Source organism: Bufo bufo, chromosome 3 (assembly GCF_905171765.1).
Source record: "Bufo bufo chromosome 3, aBufBuf1.1, whole genome shotgun sequence".
NCBI lineage: Eukaryota > Metazoa > Chordata > Amphibia > Anura > Bufonidae > Bufo > Bufo bufo.
Window position 1 is genome coordinate 504885701 of NC_053391.1, and position 20212 is coordinate 504905912.

Here is a 20212-nt window from a genome sequence, read left to right on the forward strand (position 1 = left end):
AAGTGCGGATGAAATGCGTTTTTCACTGATGGTTGCTAGGAGGAGAGGTTTGTAAACCTTCCGTTTTTTTATCACGCGCGTGAAAAACGCATCAAAACAAAACTGAACACAATCGCAGACAAAACTGACTGAACTTGCTTGCAAAATGGTGCGAGTTTTCCTGAACGTATCCGAACCTAATCCGTCATGCTCGTGTGAAAGAGGCCTAAGAAGTTGAGCGGGATGCTTCAGTGCAGTTGTGGTCCTCCGGCAGGGGGCTAGAGACTCTTCTAGTTCACATACTGTATGCAGAGCACCCAGAGCGTTCTCATTGGTAAATACGGGGGAATGTCCACAATCCCACCCAGGACCGTCCAGACAGCACAGATTTCAGGGACTCTCTCGAAAAATAAATAAATAAAAAACTGCAAATTCAGGACTGCTGTCAACTATGCAAGGTGCCTGGATGTGGCCTGTGAGGTCCAGACAGGACTACGCTGCATCGTCTAAGCATAATGCGGAACCAGTGTAGTATCACTCAAGTATTATTCACCACGTCCCTATATTAAGAGTCTTGACATTACAATATAAGTACCTGTCACTGTAGGGCGTTATTAGTAGATGTCATGGCTGTTGCCTAGTTGTGCCCCCCGTTCTGGCTTTGCGCCCTGTATGCCAATAGACAGCATCGTTACAGGGAGGAGGAGACCCCGCTTTTTCCCCTGTGATTGGACCGCACCACAGCCAGGGAGGAGGAGACGCCCCATGAGAAAAGCTGGCTCTCTTCCTCCCCGTACCGATGCTACCTAACATACAGGGCACGAAACTAGAACAGGGGGCACAATGGGGCAACAGAGCAGCTGATCCAGGGGTGTGGAAATCGTATTGCCCGACGCCCGGGACATGCAGTTCCGGGCGCCGGGCAGGAAGTTTGCTCAGTAGCTTAGCCCGGCTGCGGGCAAGTAGCAGGGCTGAGATGGCTTTGTTTACCGGAGCAGTGGATCGGCGATGAGCTGGGGGCGTGGAGCGGCGGTGACCGAGCAGTGGGGCAGCCGCGGAGACAGAGCGGGGGGGGGGGGGCGCGTTGAAGAAGAAATGACAGAGCTGGAGGGGTGGAGCAATGAAAGTTTCTGTCACGTCTCCGGCTCGGGGGGAGGAGCAGTGACAGCCGTTACAGAGCCAGGGGCACTGATAGAACTCTCCTCTGCCAGCACCCCTCAGAGGACCCCCTTTCTGCAGGTGTTGTCCAACTGGGAAGGTGTGGGGGGTCCTTTCCATGCCACATCAGCAGCTAATTTGCCTAAACCACCTAGAGGCACGGGTAGTAATGTGCTAAGAGCAAGAGTGTGCCCTAAACTAATTGCTGTGATCACATTAAGGCCTCGTTCACACCGGCAGTGCGTTCCGGCCTGATTCTGTCCAGAATGCACTGCACCGCATTGCGGCCGGCTAACTATATTGTGGGGCAGGAGGGGGCGTAGTGGTCTGTTGAAGTGATTGGCACCATAACCATGCCCAACAGCTGCAATGCGATCGGCTGCACAGGATCGCAAGTCACATTATGCCTGCGGTCCGGTCCAAACAAAATGCTGCTTGCAGCATTGTGACCGGACCTCAGGCATAATTGTGCCTTGCGATCCTGTGCAGCCGATCGCCTGCGGCTGTGGCTACGGTGCCATTCACTTCAATGGATAGTCCCGCCACAACATAGTGAGCCGGCCGCAATGTAGTGCATTCTGGACAGAATCATCTGGTGTGAACGAGGACTAAACTTAGAGTCATTTCACACCACAAAGACTGGAACGTAAGCCAGCCACCTCCCGGCATGAGGAAGCGTGGCGGTGCATTGAAATAGGGTTTTGATTTAAAATTATTTTTTGTATCAGGACAAGTAGATTGTCATGACGGACAAGTAGATCGAGCCCCCGCTTCAGTCCTTCGACAAGTAGATTTTTTTTTAATTTCCACACCCCTGTGATCTAAAAAAAAAATATTACAGCCATGATACCTACTAATGCCCTACAGTGCCAGGTACCTATATTGTAATGTCAGGACGGTGAAAGGTCCTCTTTAAATAATAAAGTAAAAGTGCCTTGCCCCAGAAGAAGCACACATACAAGCGGAGACGTCAGTTCTGAACGAAGAGCAAGTTCTCAGATGTCCACTACGGCACTGCCTGTAGTAACAGCTCAGGTATAAAAACAGGAGAAGGACGAACACAGTCCAATATCTCTTTACTACAATCTCCTTGATGGCGTCTATGGCACAGCGTCACAACGACAATGTCAATGACAAAACCTCATCGGGCAGGTTTTGCTAGACAAGGAACCTGATGCCGTCTGACCACAGCTCTGATCTGTGTCACATGCATAAAACTCAGGGCACCTCTACCCAGGGTGGATTTGATTTCAATCAAAATTATTTAAATCACAATTTAAATTACTAGTCAGTAAGGCTTGATTTAAATCATAGTTTTCTACATTCTTGCTGGTATAACTTATAATATGCAAGTAGATACAACTTTCCATATTAGTTTGATTAGGTTGATTCTGCATTCATAGGTTTGTAGAAGTTAGGATTAAGGTCTTTTTCTCAACTCTGTTCATGTTATAACATTTTTGCTGTGAAGAAGAGGCATGTGATCTCTGCTGAGTCAAATTCAGTTTTGAGAACTGCAAAAGTAACCCAAGCATCTGTGATAATATCTTGTAGGCAGAGAAACTGCCCAATAATCTTACAAAAACCTCTGGAAGAGCATGACATTGTGAATGGATTAATGGAATTTATTTACCCAAAAAAATACACATATAGAAACATAGAATGTGTCTGCAGATAAGAACCATTTGGCCCATCTAGTCTGCCCAATATACTGAATACTATGAATAGCCCCTGGCCCTATCTTATATGAAGGATGGCCTTATGCCTATCCCATGCATGCTTAAACCCCTTCACTGTATTTGCAGCTGCCACTTCTGCAGGAAGGCTATTCCATGCATCCACTACTCTCTCAGTAAAGTAATACTTCCTGATATTACTTTTAAACCTTTGCCCCTCTAATTTAAAACTATGTCCTCTTGTAGCAGTTTTTCTTCTTTTAAATATTCTCTCCTCTTTTACCTTGTTGATTCCCTTTACGTATTTAAAAGTTTCTATCATATCCCCTCTGTCTCGTCTTTCTTCCAAGCTATACATGTTAAGGTCCTTTAATCTTTCCTGGTAAGTTTTATCCTGCAATCCATGTACCAGTTTAGTAGCTCTTCTCTGAACTCTCTCCAAAGTATCAATATCCTTCTGGAGATATGGTCTCCAGTACTGCGCACAATACTCCAAATGAGGTCTCACTAGTGCTCTGTAGAGCGGCATGAGCACCTCCCTCTTTCTACTAGTAATGCCTCTCCCTATACACCCAAGCATTCTGCTAGCATTTCCTGCTGCTCTATGACATTGTCTGCCTACCTTTACCGGCATTTTGTCACTGAAGCGCTCCGATTGGCTAGTCTCTGCAGACTAACCAATCAGAGCGCTTGCCGGCAAGGGACCACTCTGATTGGTGCCGGCTTCCCTGGTGCCTCTGCTCTTGGAGACATTTTATAATGTCACAGCCCCAGTAAGCAGTTTGGACGTCACTGTACGTCCAAATGCAGTAAGTCACTTGCAATTTGGACGTACAGTAACGTCCAAATGCGTGAAAGGGTTAAAAGGGAATGTCATCAGAAAATGACCTATTGTTTAAATCATTTTTATGTTTAAGATATTTAAGAATTTTTGATGATATTATTTTTAGTTTTCCATGTAAATATCTATATCCTGCAGTTTTCACACTGGCCACTAAACGGCCCTTTTTCACGGGCTGAGAATTATCGCTAACGAGCGTTCATAGTAATGCTCGTTAGCGGTGTAAATGCCCTGCCGATTACCTGATGAACAAGCAATGCACTCATTCATCGGGAAATACGATATGATCGTTTACCGGCAACAGATGCCATGTAAACACTATCTCCTTCCGGCAAATAAGTCCTTGCAGTGCTCCAGACAAAAAAAAATATGAAGGAGCCATTGGCTCCTAACCTGAAAAATTTAGGAGCCAAATGAAATTTTTAGTCGCCAAATTTAAAATATATATAATATAGCTGGGATGTTTAGGAGCATATAAGCCATCTAAGGCCTCATGCACACGAACGTGTATATTCTTTCCATGTCCATTCCGCTTGTTTGTTTTTTTTGCGGGTCGTATATGGAACCATTCACTTCAATGGGTCCGCAAAATAAACGTAAGTTACTCCGTGTGCATTCTGTTTCCGTATGTCCGTACTTCTGTTCCGCAAAAAAAAAATAGAACATGTCCTATTATTGTCCGCATTACGGACAAGGATGGGACTGTTCTATTAGGGGCCAGCTGTTCCGTTCCGCAAAATACAGAATGCACACGGACGTCATCCGTATTTTATGCAGAACCATTTTTTGCAGACCGCAAAATGCATACGGTCGTGTGCAAGAGGCCTAAGTCTGAGAGGACACACTAACCCCTTTAAGCAGATTTGATTTGGAAAAATATTAAAAGGAGTTGACAGGGGAGGCAAATTTTTAGTACAGTGCTCAGGGTGGTTTAAAAAGAATCAATACTCACCACCACTGATCCCCTGCCACTCCTATTTCAATGCTTAATGGATCTCCACTGGTCTCGGCAGCTCAGTCCATCACTGGCCGAGAAAAGTATAGCGCCATAGCTAGTGATTGGCTGAGCAGGCTTCTCCTGGCATTTCCTGCTTGTGGAGACTGGACCATTAAGTAGAGACCAGTTACCAGTGGGAACCCAAGGTCTGCTGGGAGCTTGACGGGATTTGCGATGTAGGAGTGCTGAATTCACATGACGTCTGTGAGATCCCGGCCCGGAGTCCTGCTGAGTGCAGGAGCGCATGCCGTCATTGGTTGCTATGACGCCGTGCGCTTCCTGCTGCCGCCGCAGTACAGTAATACACTGGTATGATCTATACCAGTGTATCACTGTACTGCGGCGGCAGCAGGAAGCGCACGGCGTCATAGCAACCAATGACGCCGTGCGCTCCTGCACTCAGCAGGACTCCGGGCCGGGATCTCACAGACTTGTGAATTCAGAAGCAGACTGCTGGAAGCGGAAGCACAAGATGCGGGAACCCAAGCCACGCCCACCCTCTATGCCGAGTAGTGTGAGCGAGCGGATCTTCATCCAGCAGACGGCTGCAGCGTGTCTCTGCTGGATGAAAGCCTTTTTTTCTTAGAGGCAGAGCAGCGGAGGGTTTAGGCGCAAATGGCGACAAGACTACAAAGTCTTGTCGCCATTTTGCAATTCCAAGTCGCATTGGCGACCATTTTGGTCGCCATCTGGAGCCCTGCCTTATGGGGAAGAGTAATGGGATTATTGATCGCTCCGCCCCATACATGTAAATGCACTGGTCTCCTTCGCTAGCAAACAGCAGACTGTTAGGAAGAAACGCTTCCTTCCCGACAATCTGTTGTAATACTGTTCCATGTAAATGGACCTTAGGCCTAATAGGCGTCATTTTTTGGTCTGTACAGATCACTTTACTGCAGCTATCTGCTTATCTGTCATTCTAATCCTGCCTGTAATGATACCACCTCTGCATACAGATAAGACAGAATCTACCATGCACAGTCGGTGATTGTCAAATCTTCTCTCTTCCTTCCATGTACAATGACCTCTGCCCAGGTCACAAAACTAGAAAACTCTCCCATAGAAGTCACTGATGTCCCTCCTGACCATTGTGTCTATGGACCATGGGGCTGCTGTAAAGCAGTTTTAGTAATGCTTCTTAAATGCTGTTAAAAACAACTCCGGTAAGATGGCTGCCCCATAATCATGTTCAGGGTACAGAAGAAAAAAATCTGTAATCAGATTAGAAAAAAAATGGATATATGTCGCTATCTGGTTTTAACTGGCAGATAACATTTTTTGGCGACATTTCCTCTAAACTGACGTAAAGGACATTTGGTCCAAGGAGTTTTCGCCTAGGTGCAATAACTCTGCTATCTCTGAACACCGTGCACGAGTACAAGAGAAGGATATTTCATATCGCTACCTCTAAACTGTCACGAGCAGTCCAGCCATTATCAGAAAGAAACAGGGCAGCTAGGAGATTCCCTTCTCATATACATCTCCATACACAGCAGGTGCCTCGCAGCGCTGGGGTCCAGCATGGAGTTTGGATGTTGTCCTCCGCTTTCCTCCCACACTCCAAAGACGTGTGAGCCCCAATGGGGACAGTGTGCAATATGCTATCCATGTACAGAAGCGTGTCATGGTCTCTGGATACCAAAAGACAATAACAAACATCTTGTAAACATGTGACTATATAGCAGATGATGAATACAGCCGGGGCGTCACCTCGGTGGTGACACTTTGTGAATTACAGAGTCATTACACTTGTATCATCCAAACTGAGGGAGCAATCTAGGCATCTGTAACTCATGATCTGTAAGGATACCATGAGGCACAGGTTCCCAACTAGTAAGTTTAAAGGGGGTTCCCAGTTTCAGGAGAAAATCTAACCATGCTCAGAATCAGCCTGCAACTGTTAAAGGGGTTGTCTCACTTCAGCAAATGAGATTTTTCATGTAGACAATGTTAAAGGGGTTATCTGGTAATAATAATGGATGACCTATCTCCAGGATAGGTCATCGATATCAGATCAGTGGGGGTCCAACACCCGGCACCCCGCCGATCAGCTGGTTGAAGAGGCTGGCACTCTTCCTAGGCCATGGCCTAGTTGCAGCTCAGCCCCACTGAAGTGGTAATGATGGCCTACTATCCTGAGGATAGGTCATCATAATATATTCCTGGATAATTCCTTTAACACAAGGCACTTATGTATTGTGATTCGCCATATTGCCTCCTTTGCGGGTTTGATTCATGTTCCCATCACGTTATAGACTGCGTGTTTCCATGGTTACAACCACCCTGCAATCCAGCAGTGGTGGCCGTGCTTAAACAATAAAGGGAGAAGCACCGTCCTAGGCCACCAGTGAGAGTTGGTACCTTTTCCTATAGTATGCCAGTACGACCACCAATGATGGATTGCAGGGTGGTCGTAAACCCTGGAAACCAGCAGTGTATAATATGATGGAAAAAGAAATCAAGCCAGCAAAGGAGACAATATGAAGAATCGCAATACGTTAGCGTTAACTTTCTCTACATGATAAATGCCATTTGCAGATGTGAGACAACCCCTTTAAGTATTTACCTAGCAGGTTCTGCACTGCTGTTCCGGTTCTACCAGCCAGGCTCTATTTACCCGACTGCAGCAGTGACGTCATGTTAACAATATGTGACTGCTTCAGCCAATCACTCTTCATTGCACCGCTGAAGACAGTGACTGGCTGCAGCGGTCAGATGTTGTAGAGCCCTGCTGGGAGAAGCAGAGTGGTGGAGCAGGATCTGCCAGGTAACTACCGGTACTTACTAGTTCTCTACTGCATGCTGATCCCAAGGATGTTTCCTTAAACTGGAAAAGCCCTTTAATGCAAAAACCAGCTCTCCCAACCTCTAGCTATGACCCAACCGGATTCTAAACAGGTTGACCAAGATTAACTTCCGAGAATGTTACTTTATTACAGAGTGACAATGCATGAGGAGCTGTGTGAGGGCACCTTCACACGGCAGGTTTTCTGCAAAATTTTGCGCCAAAATTCCACTTAAAAAGCTGCACTGTGAACTTCCCTAAGGGTCCTTGATACCTATAAAAGTGGGGCAAGAGGACCCCAAACAACCCGAAAGCATTAAAAGGGGTTGTGAAATGGACAAAAGTACAGTAGCCCGGACCATGGAGTCAGAGTCCGGCAGTAGAATATACCGTACTATAAAATATATATAATAATAAAAACAACAGATTTAATAAATGGAAAACTTACTGCAGATTTACTTTCATAGAAATCCAGTAAAAGTTCAGAAATTTCAATCATATAAATATCTTATATCTAGATAAGGCCCCTGTTTGTCAAAAAATGAGATGGTAGGTCATCCGCGAGGAGGATCTGACTCAGGAAATTTATAGACTTTATACAAATACTAAAGACGATCTGCCACCTCTCCGTCACAGTGTCGGACATGGGAGCCTAGGGCCCACCAGTAAAGTTCGGTCTGGGGGCCATTGTAAAGCGACATGAAAATATTACCTGCTCACACAGCGGTAGACAGCAGCAAGATGCCACAGACTAGGAGAAGGCAGGTCCCTGGGGAAAGAGGACACTGGCCTTCTTCTATACCTAGAAGGCATCTCAGCCAGCTTCTGCATCTACACAGACCAGGGCATGTCGACACCAGTGCTAGTCATTTTCACTGTTCTGCTTCATTAGAGGAGCAGAACAACAAAATAATAGAAGTGCTGGACACGGCACATAACTGACCAACCGCGCAGATCAGACCCCAATGTCTATAATGGGGTCTGTTCGGGTTCCTGCTTTTTTGGTGGAAAGAAAAAGCCCTGCATGCAGGACTTTTTGTCTGCTTTTTTTTTTTCCTGCAAAATCTGTGATGGAAGCCCCAAATGGAGCCTCCAACATAGATGTGAATCTTCCCTAAACTGGGTAGCTTTCTAGATAATCCACCCATTTTATAGGACCATAGGCTACGTAGTGCAGTCAGTCTACTGTACTATGTGCCAGTTGTGCAGAGGGTAGAGGACCAGGGGCCCACCTTGCTCAGGGTGTCATTGTAGATTTATTTTTCCATTTTCCAATTACCTGGGTTTTGACAGAGGGAAGGGAAGCTGTTTCAACACCTATATATTTTTTTTTCAGGCATGGGTGTCAAGTATACCAAGAATGGTGCGATCGAGGAAAGACCTCCAGCAAAAGGGAACAACATGCTGATGAAAGAGGTCAGAAGGGAGTCAAAAGTTGTTCTGAAGGACAGGCAGCGCACAGCCATCGCTTGTCCCCATACTGTCTAGCGGTTTGGCGGACGCACATCACTATTAGGGTCCATTCACGCATCCGTATGTGTTTTGCAGATCGGCAAAACACGGACACCGGCAATGTGCATTCCGCATTTTGCAAACCGCACATCGCCGGCACTCTCATAGAAAATGCCTTTTCTTGTCCGCAATTGCGGACAAGAATAGGACATGTTCTATTTTTTTGCGGAACGGAAGTGCGGATCCGCGGATGCAGACAGCACATTCCGGCCCTGTTGAAAATGAATGGGTCCGCACCTGTTCCACAGAATTGCGGAACGAACGCGGACCCATTTTTTTGCGGACGTGTGAATGGACCCTTAAAGAGCACGATCTGTCGCCATAGGTCAATGGGTCCACACCACCGAGTGCACATGTCCACTGAGCCAGCACGGTCGTGTGCATGAGCCCTTATGAGGAAAGATTAAGGCTCAATTCACACCTGAGCGTTCTGAAAGGAGCGCTCTGTATGCGCGATTGTACGGACGTTTACAAGCGCGCATACAGAGACAAGTGTGCACACAGTGTCGCGCGTTCCCGAAAGTCTATGTACGGGAACGCGCGACAAGCGCCCAAAAAAACGCTCCTGTACTTGTGTGAGCGTCGGGCGTTTTACAGCGCGATCGTACGCGCTGTAAAACGCCCAGGTGAGAACCATTCCCATAGGGAAGCATTGGTTTCTCCTTGTTGAGCGTTTTACAGCGCGTAGGAACGCGCTGTAAAACGCTCAGGTGTGAATTGAGCCTCAAAGAATTAAGCCTCATGCACACAACACATATTTTGTCCATGTCCGATCCGCATGTTTTGGGGATTGCACGCGGACTCATTCATTTCTATGGGTCCGGAAAAATATATAAATTAATTTTTTTTTAAATGATAGCACATGGACATCTTCCATATGTTGCCCACATCCATGTGGCCGACTGCAAATTATAGAACCTGTCCTATTCTTGTCCGTTTTGCTAACAAGAATTGGCGTTTTTTTTGTTTTGTTTTTAGTGCGTCCTGCTTACATTGCGGGATGCAGACGGACCGCATCTGCACTTTGCGGACTGTAAAACTGATACAGTCTTGTGGTGGAGGTCTTAAATTTATTTAGTCTTGAGAAGAGACATCTAGGGGGGACATGATTAAAGGGGTTCTGCATTTTCATTTAACTGATGATCTATCCTCTGGATAGATCATCAGCTTCTGATCGGCGGGGGTCCGACACCCGGGACCCCCGCCGATCAGCTGTTTGAGAAGGCAGCGGCGCTCCAGCAGCGCCACAGCCTTCTCACTGTTTACCGCTGGCCCACTGACGTCACAACTAGTATCACTGGCCTGGGCACGGCTAAGCTCCATTCAAGTGAACAGAGCTTAGCCCCGCCCACGCTAGTTGATACTAGTTGTGACGTCAGTGGGTCGGCGGTAAACAGTGAGAAGGCCGCTGCCTTCTCAAACAGCTGATCGGCGGGGGTCCCGGGTGTCGGACCCCCGCCGATCAGAAGCTGATGATCTATCCAGAGGATAGATCATCAGTTAAATGAAAGTGCAGAACCCCTTTAACCTATACAAATATATAAATAGGCCATACAAAACATACGGTGAAAAACTGTCCCATGTCAAATGCCCTCAAAAGAAAAGGGGGCACTGCCTCCGATTGGAGAGGAAAAAGTTCAGTCTCCAGAAGCGTCAAAGCTTCTTTACTGTAAGAACTGAGAAGCTGTGGAATAGACTTCCTCAGGACGTGGTCACAGCAGGAACAGTGGACAGTTTAAAAAAGGGTTTAGATGAATTCTTAAAAGTAAATGACTTTAATGCTTTTTAAAACGTGTATGTAGCAAACTCACCTTTTTGCCAGAGTTTGCCATTAGCTTTTGGAGTGGGCTGCGTGCCCGCCTCTTGCCCTGGGATTATGGTCCCTTAAGTTATTGGGTCTTAAGGCACTTGGGACTGAGCCCTCTGTCCCTGGATTGCATCATTTGCCTTACTTGGATTTTACTATTCACATGGTGAGAACAATGGATGGCGGCCATTTTAAACTCACAGACACTGTTCTGACTTTTCAACACGGTGCTATCTTGCCTGTATTTGGTGCACAGAGACATCATTCAGTAGTTTGAAACTACCAAACAGGGGACACATTTATTAGTGACTATTTTCTGTATAACTTGTATATTTTCGGTGTAACTGGCATAAAACTGTATCTTCCAAACTACTGAACGGATGTGGGTGAATTTTGGATATGTGGTTCACCCAGATCCCCCGGTTCCGAGGATATACTGGTTATGGGGTTATTGCATGTTTTGGGGTTCCTGTGATATGTTTTATAAAACTGTATTTCTCTGCCTTTGATAATTATATTCGCCATTGTGTTCAGTAATCATCACCGGCAGAGGGGAGGATTTTGTGTGGGAGTGTCTGTGTGTATTGTACGGATTGATTGCTTGTATTTCAAAACCCTGTGGGCAGTACTATGTTTGTGGATTGTATGTAAATTAGGCTGTTGGGGGGTTTAAAGTAGGTGTGCTGTGTCTAAATAAAGGGAGTTCCTGTTTTAACCCTCAAGGTGAAGTGTCGTCTCAATCTTGGGGGAGGATTTATTGCATGCTGTCCCAGTTTGACTGCTAGGAGTGTAAACCTATTCGTATGGTTTCCTATTCAACTGTCTACAGCATTCATATGCTTGAAGAGGATTTATATGCTTCTTCGGTTCGTTGATTGTGGTGTCTGCCAGAGTGCTTGGAAACCTCAGGAAAACGCTAGGAGCATCCGTCAACGGAGGTACTCAGTCTAGGGGTGCCAGGTGATCCGTTACAGTGTAGAAATCTGAGTCTCACTTCCTTCTGGGATTCACGTCCCCACCTATCCCTTTGTTGAACCTGATGGACTTATGTCTTTTTTTCAACTATATTAGCTATGTAACACACAGCATTATAAAATCATTAGAACGCTGTGATTTTGTATAACAAGAGCAGTGTTCAATCTGGGAAACACCTCTGACACACAGCATATTTCCCTCACTGAATACACTTGTAAGAAATTGCCTAAGGGCTCATGCACACAGCCGTAGCCGTTTTGCGGTTCGCAAAACACTGATACAAGCTGTGGGCCATAATTAAACAGTTATAACTATCCATTATGCGGACAAGAATAGGACCTGTTCTATTTTTTTGAGGGGCCACGGAACTGACATACGGATGCAGACACCACATCTTTTGCGGCCCCATTGAAGTGAATGGGTCCGCATCCTACCGGCAAAAAATGCGGATCGGATGCAGGCCAAAAATACATTTGTTTGCATGAGCCGTAAAGCGAATTGTACACAGACTGCGAAGCAGGCCGAGTATCGGGGATGAGCACTTGTAGTAATGCTTGTTCCCGATAATTAACCTGTAAAAGGTGCCAGCAATAATCCAGTACATAATTCAATGCTCGTTCATTTGGTGATCGTCGGGTCTTTTGGCCGCACCGAAAATTGTTGTTTCTGGACAGCAAAATGTTCTCTACAAATGGGGGTCTGTTGCCCAGAAACAATGAATGTGTATGGAGACATGGGGCTGCTGTTGCAATAGCTCATCCCCATAGATGGAGGCGATGATGGCCGTGTGCGCCCCACATCACGGTGCAGACCCATTGACGTCAATGGGTCTGTAACCCACATGTTGCAGACAAAGATAGGACACGCTCTTCTGCGGTGCGGCCACGCGGACCCAGAGGCACGTGGAAGGGGGACCACTGGAGCGGTGCTGCTGTAGCATTAGGGGATTTAAAGGATCAGTAATGGTTAGGCTTGTCCCCATCCAGAGGAGATGATTGAAGTATGTACCGGTAAATACAGCCTTCATCTTACTGACGAGCAGGCAATTATCAGGAGCGTTTTATTCATTCCTGATGATTGACTGAAACTTCTGTCTATGTAAAAGGAAAGGTCCTTTTACACAGGCAGATCGATGATTTAGGAAGTTGAACGGTGCTTGTTTGCCTCCATTTTGAAATGCAAGCATTGAATTTAGGTTCAGATAAAGGACTGTTCGCACCATCGTTGCGTGCAGTTTGATGTTGTCTTTGTCAGTCTTAATATAAACTATGCTGACACGCACGCCTCTAAGGCTACTTTCACACCTGCGTTAGGTGCGGATCCATCTGGTATCTGCACAGACGGATCCGCTCCTATAATGCAAACGCTTGCATCCGTTCAGAACGGATCCGTTTGCATAACCATGAACAAAAAATGCAAACGGATCCGTTTTGACTTTACATTGAAAGTCAATGGGGGACGGATCCGTTTGAAAATTGAGCCATACTGTGTCATCTTCAAACGGATCCGTCCCCATTGACTTACATTGTAAGTCTGGACGGATCCGTTTGCCTCCGCACGGCCAGGCGGACACCCGAACGCTGCAAGCTGCGTTCGGGTGTCCGCCTGCTGAGCGGAGCGGAGGCTGAACGCTGCCAGACTGATGCATTCTGAGCGGATCCGCATCCATTCAGAATGCATTAGGGCTGGACGGATGCGTTCGGGCCGCTTATGAGACCCTTCAAACGGAGCTCACAAGCGGAGCCCCGAACGCTAGTGTGAAAGTAGCCTAAGTGACATGGATTTCTAGTGTCATTTATTTCAGTTTTCTGGCACAAGTATTAGAGATGCCCACTTTTTTTTTTTTTTACAAAAGTGCCAAGTTTAGCACAAAAAGGGGAAATTTGCAATATTTTTTCCCCCCACAAAACAGGACTTTTCTAGACCAGAAAACTGACAGAGCAATAATAAGTTCCCCTCCATGGATTTCTGCCATCCCCAAACTGCTTAACTGTTAACTCCATTCTATATTCTAGGAACTGCTTTCTTTACCCATGGCAACAAACCTAAAAGGACAGACGTGAAACTCAGGAGGTGTAATAATACGCTGAGGAACCCTGGGCTACACCCCATCAGAAGTGACACGTCGGTTCAAAGTGTAACAGAAATGGCCTATTCTGCAATTCCCTGAAGTGTAATTACCTAAGAACACTTATCCCCAAGGCTACTATCACACTGGCGTTTTGGCTTTCCGTTTCTGAGATCCGTTCAGGGCTCCCACAAGCGTTTTGCCCTAATATATTCTGAATGGATAAGGGTCCACTCAGAATACATCAGTTTGCCTCCGTTCCGTCTCCATTCCGCTCTGGAGGTGGACACCAAAACGCTGCTTGCAGTGGTTTGCTGTCTGCCTGGCTGTGCGGAGGCAAACGGATCCGTCCTGGCACAGAATGTAAGTCAATGGGGACGGATCTGTTTTCTCTGGCACAACAGAAAACGGATCCGTCCTCCATTGACTCTTAATAGAGTTCAAGACGGATCCGTCTTGGCTATGTTACAGATAATACAAAAGGATCATGCGGTTGTATTATTGTAACGGATCCGTTTTTAGAGATCCATGACTGATCCGCAAAAACACTAGTATGAAAGTAGCCTAAGAGAACTGCGACGTAGAAATATTCCAGACCTATAGGCTTTAGAAATGTACCGCGCTCTGGAAATACACCTGCATACGGCTTTTAATAGGGTCCATTCACAAACTGCAGATCCAACCGGCCGTGTGCACCCCACACCGCAGTGCGGACCTGCTGACTTTAATGGGTCTGTGATCCACATGCTGTGGCACGGATCTAGAAGGGGGACCACTGGAGCGCTGTAACATTAGGGGATTTAAAGGATCGGTAATGGTTATTTTTTATGTTCCACCATTTCCGCTCTAAGGCTACGTCTACACGACGATATTTGTCGCGCGACAGATAGGGCACAACTACACTGCAACATTTGTTGCGTGACATTTTGTTGCGCAACAATTTTTATAATGGCAGTCTATGGTGTCGCACTGCAACATGCAACATGCTGCGACGCAACAGTCGCTGAAAAATTCATCTCGAATGGATTTTCTGCGACTGTTGCGTCGCAGTATGTTGCAGTGCGACACCATAGGCTGCCATTATAAAAATTGTCGCGCGACAAATGTTGTCGTGTAGACGTAGCCTTAGGCAAGTTTCTTAAAATCCTGGACAACCCCTTTAAGACCCTGAAGCTGAAATAGGGCTGGATCTCCAAGGCATTTCTATAGCTTGGAAAACTACGCAGCCCTGGAGAGTCACGGTCCGATGGAAGATCTGTACCAGGGACTCGGTTACCGCACTGATGTGCTATTATGCTGGCCTTGTTTCTCTTACAGTACATTCATATGGCGGATTTACATGCTGTCAAATTCCGCTATGTACACCGCAGCAGAAACCACCGCTTTTTCTGCCATGGTTGTTCAGTTTGGATGCCAGGGACCCGCTCGTGGCTTACCTTCACTGAATGCATCTAAACCATTAGCGGACAACCAAGGTGGCTTCAAGTGGCGTCTGTCTACACACCACGCCACGAAGGGACGTGTCTTAGCGCAGTTGCGGCTTTAAACCGCTGGCCCACAAACTGCAACACTGACTTCCCATTGAAAACAGGAGAGACACCACATTGCCGCTACAGGATTTTTGGCACAATGTCTGCCCCTAAGGCTACTTTCACACTTGCGGCAGGACGGATCCGACAGGCTGTTCACCCTGTCGGATCCGTCCTTCCGCTATTTCGCCGTGCTGCCGGACCGCCGCTCGGTCCCCATTGACTATAATGGGGACAGGGGCGGAGCTCCGGCGCAGCACGGCAGTGCATGGCGAAAGGCCGCCGGACTAAAAGTCCTGCATGTCTGACTTTTTAGTCCGGCGGCCTCTCACCGCGAACTGCCGTAATGCGCCGGAGCTCCGCCCCGTCCCCATTATAGTCAATAGGGACCGAGCGGCGGTCCGGCGGCACAGCAAAATAGCGGAAGGACGAATCCGACAGGGTGAGCAGCCTGTCGGATCCGTCCTGCCGCAAGTGTGAAAGTACCCTAAATTCTGGTGGAAAATTAAACCCAGTGGCTTAGTTGCCCATAGCAACCAATCAGATTCCACCTATCATTTTTGCCAGCTCCTTTGGAAAATGAAAGGTGGAATCTGATTGGTTGCTATGGGCAACTAAGCCAGTTCTACTTTACACCAGTTTGAGAAATGACCCCAATAGTTTTTTGGAGGCAGATTTTCCTGGAGGTTTTTCAGCTAAAGCCAGAAGTGGATTCTGTGGAATCGGAAATATAAAGGAAGGATTAATATGTCTTCTGGCTTTGGCAGAAACTAGGTGACCCCACCCTAAGGCCGCCTGCACATCCCGTAGATCACACGTGTTTTCAGGCGGCGTAATCCAGTACCAACACAGTGTATCCGATTAGGCAAATCTCATGTTCACGGAAATATGACTTGCCGTACAGATCCTGAAATCCCCAGCACGTCCATTGCTTGTGTGATATTTTATTTTGTGTGTGCGGATTTAACCCCTTTGCAATGAGAGTGTGAGATCCACAACTAAAACGTGTGCGCAGATGTGGTGCGGAAATCTGTGCAGACGGTCTGTAAACCTGGGGGCTCCTGCACACGACCGTATGTTCAGTCTCATTTTTTGGGGATAGGATGCGGACCCGTTCATTTCACTGTGTGCCGTCCGCATCCGCACGTATGTTCGCTGGCAAGTATAGGACATTTCTGCAGGATTTTAAAGAGAAATGGAGGCATGGACTCGGACGGGATCTATATTTTGTGGATCCGCAGTTTGCAGACCGCAAAACGGAGACGGTTGTGTGTATGAGCCCTAATAGTGACCCTCAGGCATCTAGTCCTAACCTCTCTACATCCACAGGCCGGTCCAGGCCTATGCCAGGTACTGGGGCCTCCTACCAACTGCTCTCTCACATGTGGTCACACAGACAGTGATGGTACCTCACCTGGGGTACACTGGGCATCTGGGTGATCTGCTTTGTTATTGTATGGGCCCCGCTCTACCGATCTTTATACCAGGACTAAGGGACCAGGCACCTCCCCACTGTCCCATAATCCATCATTACACTGGTGTGGGGAGACCTGGCAAGGCCTGGGCACCCCTGCTCTACCCACACAGTGCCAGGCCAGGTGAGCGCACTGCAGCAAGCCCACCGCACTGCATCACAGACCACACGCAGATCCCCGTGATGTCACTAGTCCTCCAGGTGACTTACCACTTGGTATCGGTTGGCAGCCTGAAGGTACTGATGATCCATGATGTACGGGGTGGTGCCCAGCAGATCCCGGAGTGCAGCTGTGTAGCCCCCGCTTCCTCTTGGCTTGCCGTACGGTTTCCTGTGTGACGGCCTATGGCGCTTTCTATATGTCACCTGCAGCCACTGTATACAGCGTTACAATATACACAGGGAACCTCAGTCAGCTAAGGTTCGCTCCGCCTACCGCGGTTACCTCTGCGCCGCCTCCTGGGCGTGGTTAAAATCGTGGGCGTGGCTTCCGGTTACTATGGAATCGCGATAACGCTGGAAATTCCGGATCTACGTCACCACGCATACGTGAGCTGAGGGGGAGGTGCGCTGTCCGGGAAGAAGCTTTATCTTATTCCTACCTCTTCCATATAGAATAGATAATCATGTAGTGGAGTACCTATGCACGGCAGCCAAGCTAATTGGTTGCCATGGGCAACTTCTCCACTTTTATTTGCACCGGTTTTAATAAATTGCTCCCATTTTTTTCTAGCTGTCTTCGTCTCCACTTCATCTGTAGCAGCCACAGTCCGAGTGCCCCTACTGTATGATAATCGCGCTAGTGCAGTGTCATGGCTATTGTATTCCTGTTATTGCTGAGCATATAGCAGGGAATCAAAGGCCCTCCAGCAAAACTCCCAGAATCCTCCTTTCACTTCTGTGCCAGTTACAAGAACAGCCAAGTTTGTGCATGCTGGGAGTTGTAGTTTCACAGCGGCTGGAGTGCCGAAGGTTGCTGATCCCTGCTCTTTAGTGTCCTATTAGGGCTCATGTACACAACTGTATGTATTTTGAAGTCCACAAAACACGGATCTGGAAAAAATACGGATGACGTCCGTGTGCATTCCATATTTTGCGGAACGGAACAAAATACGTTTATGTCTATGAGCCCTAAGGCTACTTTCACACTAGCGTTTTAGTTTTTCGGTATTGAGATCCGTCATAGGGGTTCAATACCGAAAAGAAAAAAAAACGCTTCAGTTTTCTCCCCATTTATTGTCAATGGGGACAAAACTGAACAGAACGGAATGCTCCAAAATACATTGCGTTCCCATACCAGAGAGCAAACCACAACATGTTGTAGTTTCCTTTCCGTCCTGGGATGCGGAGCAAGATGGATCCATCATGAGCCCCAAGTTATTGGGGACGGATCCGTTTTCTCTGCCACAATAGAAAACGGATCAGTCCCCTATTGACTTTCAATGGAGTTCATGACGGATCCGTCTTGGCTGTGTGAAAGTGTTTTGGATCTGGTCAAGCTGCCAGTTCAGTTGATGTACTGCTCCAAATCAATGTTAAATGAATACGTGCACGGAAAGATCAAACTGAGACACACAGCTGGGGGTCAAAGCAAGATCTCTGGTTTATTGCGGAACAACAGACAGTATATAGGATAGGAAGGAGTGGTGGGTGTAAGGTGGCGTATATCTTTTCTATTGGCTATAAACTCTGTATTTTCTGTCAAATCTATGTGCAAGAGGAAGTCCCCCCTTCTAGATGGGGGAAGCTGCTTGCTTGAGATGAACAGAAGCTGTCTTGAGGTACATAATGAAGCATGAAAGTAAGATTCTTTTTCTAGGCGTTGGCTGGCTGCCATTTTAGCTAAAGTATAGTTCTCCACAAGCAAGTATCCATTTTGTCCCCCCTATGGAGACTTGATTGTGGACTTTCCCTTGCCTAGCGAATCCCCTGCGCATACCCTTCATATCCTCTTCACCCGCAGTGGCGACAATCTACCCCTTCTAGGTAGGCTCCCGGTTGCTCGGACTTGTGATAATACCCTGGGATTCATCTTACCCTATCTCTGCACGGCATCATAGCGAGGAGGGGGAACCATTCTGAATGGCGTTTCCTTTTGTTCTTCCTCATCGTAGAGAAGCATGATAGGGTGTTTATCAGTTTTCTTCATTCTTTTTGAAAGGCGGGTCACACAAGTAACAAGCTTAGTTAATATATATTACCAATAGTATTAGGGCTACCTGTAATATTCCTTGGACAATTCCCATGAGCCAACCCCCAATACCTTTAAACCAGTTGTCGGGGTTAAGGAAGGAGAAGGTATCAGACCACCATATCAGCTTTATGTGCGTCCAGCCATTTATCCCTTATATCCTCCATTTTCTCTAGAGCCACCTTAACTCGCAAATTACCCTGCGGGTCTATATAATGGCAACAAGCGGGTCCCACAACCTGGCACATACCTCCATCTTTAGCTGTAACATAGTCTAGAACTAATGTGTGTTGGTTGGTGACAACGATCAACTGGTTTTGCACGATGTTCGAGGTATTCATAAGTCTCATCACTTCCCATATTTGATCATCTAGATAATCAGTTGCCACCACCAAATGATCCCACATCTACACTATCATGGGATATATGAAAAGGATACTGAGAACTTTATTGGGAATGCTAATTTCTACAACATGTGGCTTGCAGTCTGGTCTGGGTGTGTTATCTTTGGCCCTGATGTACAAGGTGCATCTACACCAATACACTGCACATGGCTGTCTGTTTTTAAATCATTGCAACCTAAGGCCTCTTTGACACGGGCATTGCGGGAAAAGGTGCGGGTGCGTTGCGGGAACATGCACAATTTTTCAGCGTGAGTGCAAAACATTGTAATGCGTTCTGCACACACATGAGAAAAATCTGCATGTTTGGTACCCAAACCCGAACTTCTTCACAGAAGTTCGGTCTTGGGATCGGTGTTCTGTAGATTGTATTATTTTCATGGTTATAAGGGAAAATAATAGCATTCTGAATACAGAATGCATAATACAATAGCGCTGGAGGGGATAAAAAAAATAATTTAACTCACCTTAATCCACTTGATCGCGCAGCCCGGCATCTCTTCTGTCTTCATCTTAGGCTACTTTCACACCTGCGTTCGGGTGTCCGCTCGTGAGCTCCGTTTGAAGGGGCTCACAAGCGGCCCCGAACGCATCCGTCCAGCCCTAATGCATTCTCAGTGGAGGTGGATCCGCTGAGAATGCATCAGTCTGCCAGCGTTCAGCCTCTGCTCAGCAAGCGGACACCTGAACGCTGCTTGCAGCGTTCGGGTGTCCGCCTGGCCGTGCGGAGGCGAGCGGATCCGTCCAGACTTACAATGTAAGTCAACGGGGACGGATCCGTTTGAAGATGACACTATATGGCTCAATCTTCAAACGGAT

The 20212-nt window shown here is 47.0% G+C and overlaps 1 protein-coding gene across 2 annotated transcripts in view; it reads right to left on the reverse strand.

The window, feature by feature from the left end:
- Positions 1–17251, reverse strand: part of NDFIP2 (Nedd4 family interacting protein 2) — a 93802-nt gene extending 76551 nt beyond the window's left edge. For both annotated transcript variants that reach the window (XM_040425324.1, XM_040425323.1), the window contains exon 1: positions 17012–17251. In XM_040425324.1, the coding sequence (XP_040281258.1) occupies positions 17012–17053 (42 nt within the window). In that variant the 5' untranslated portion in view covers positions 17054–17251. The remainder of the gene's footprint in view (positions 1–17011) is intronic.
- Between the last annotated feature and the right edge of the window lie 2961 nt (positions 17252–20212).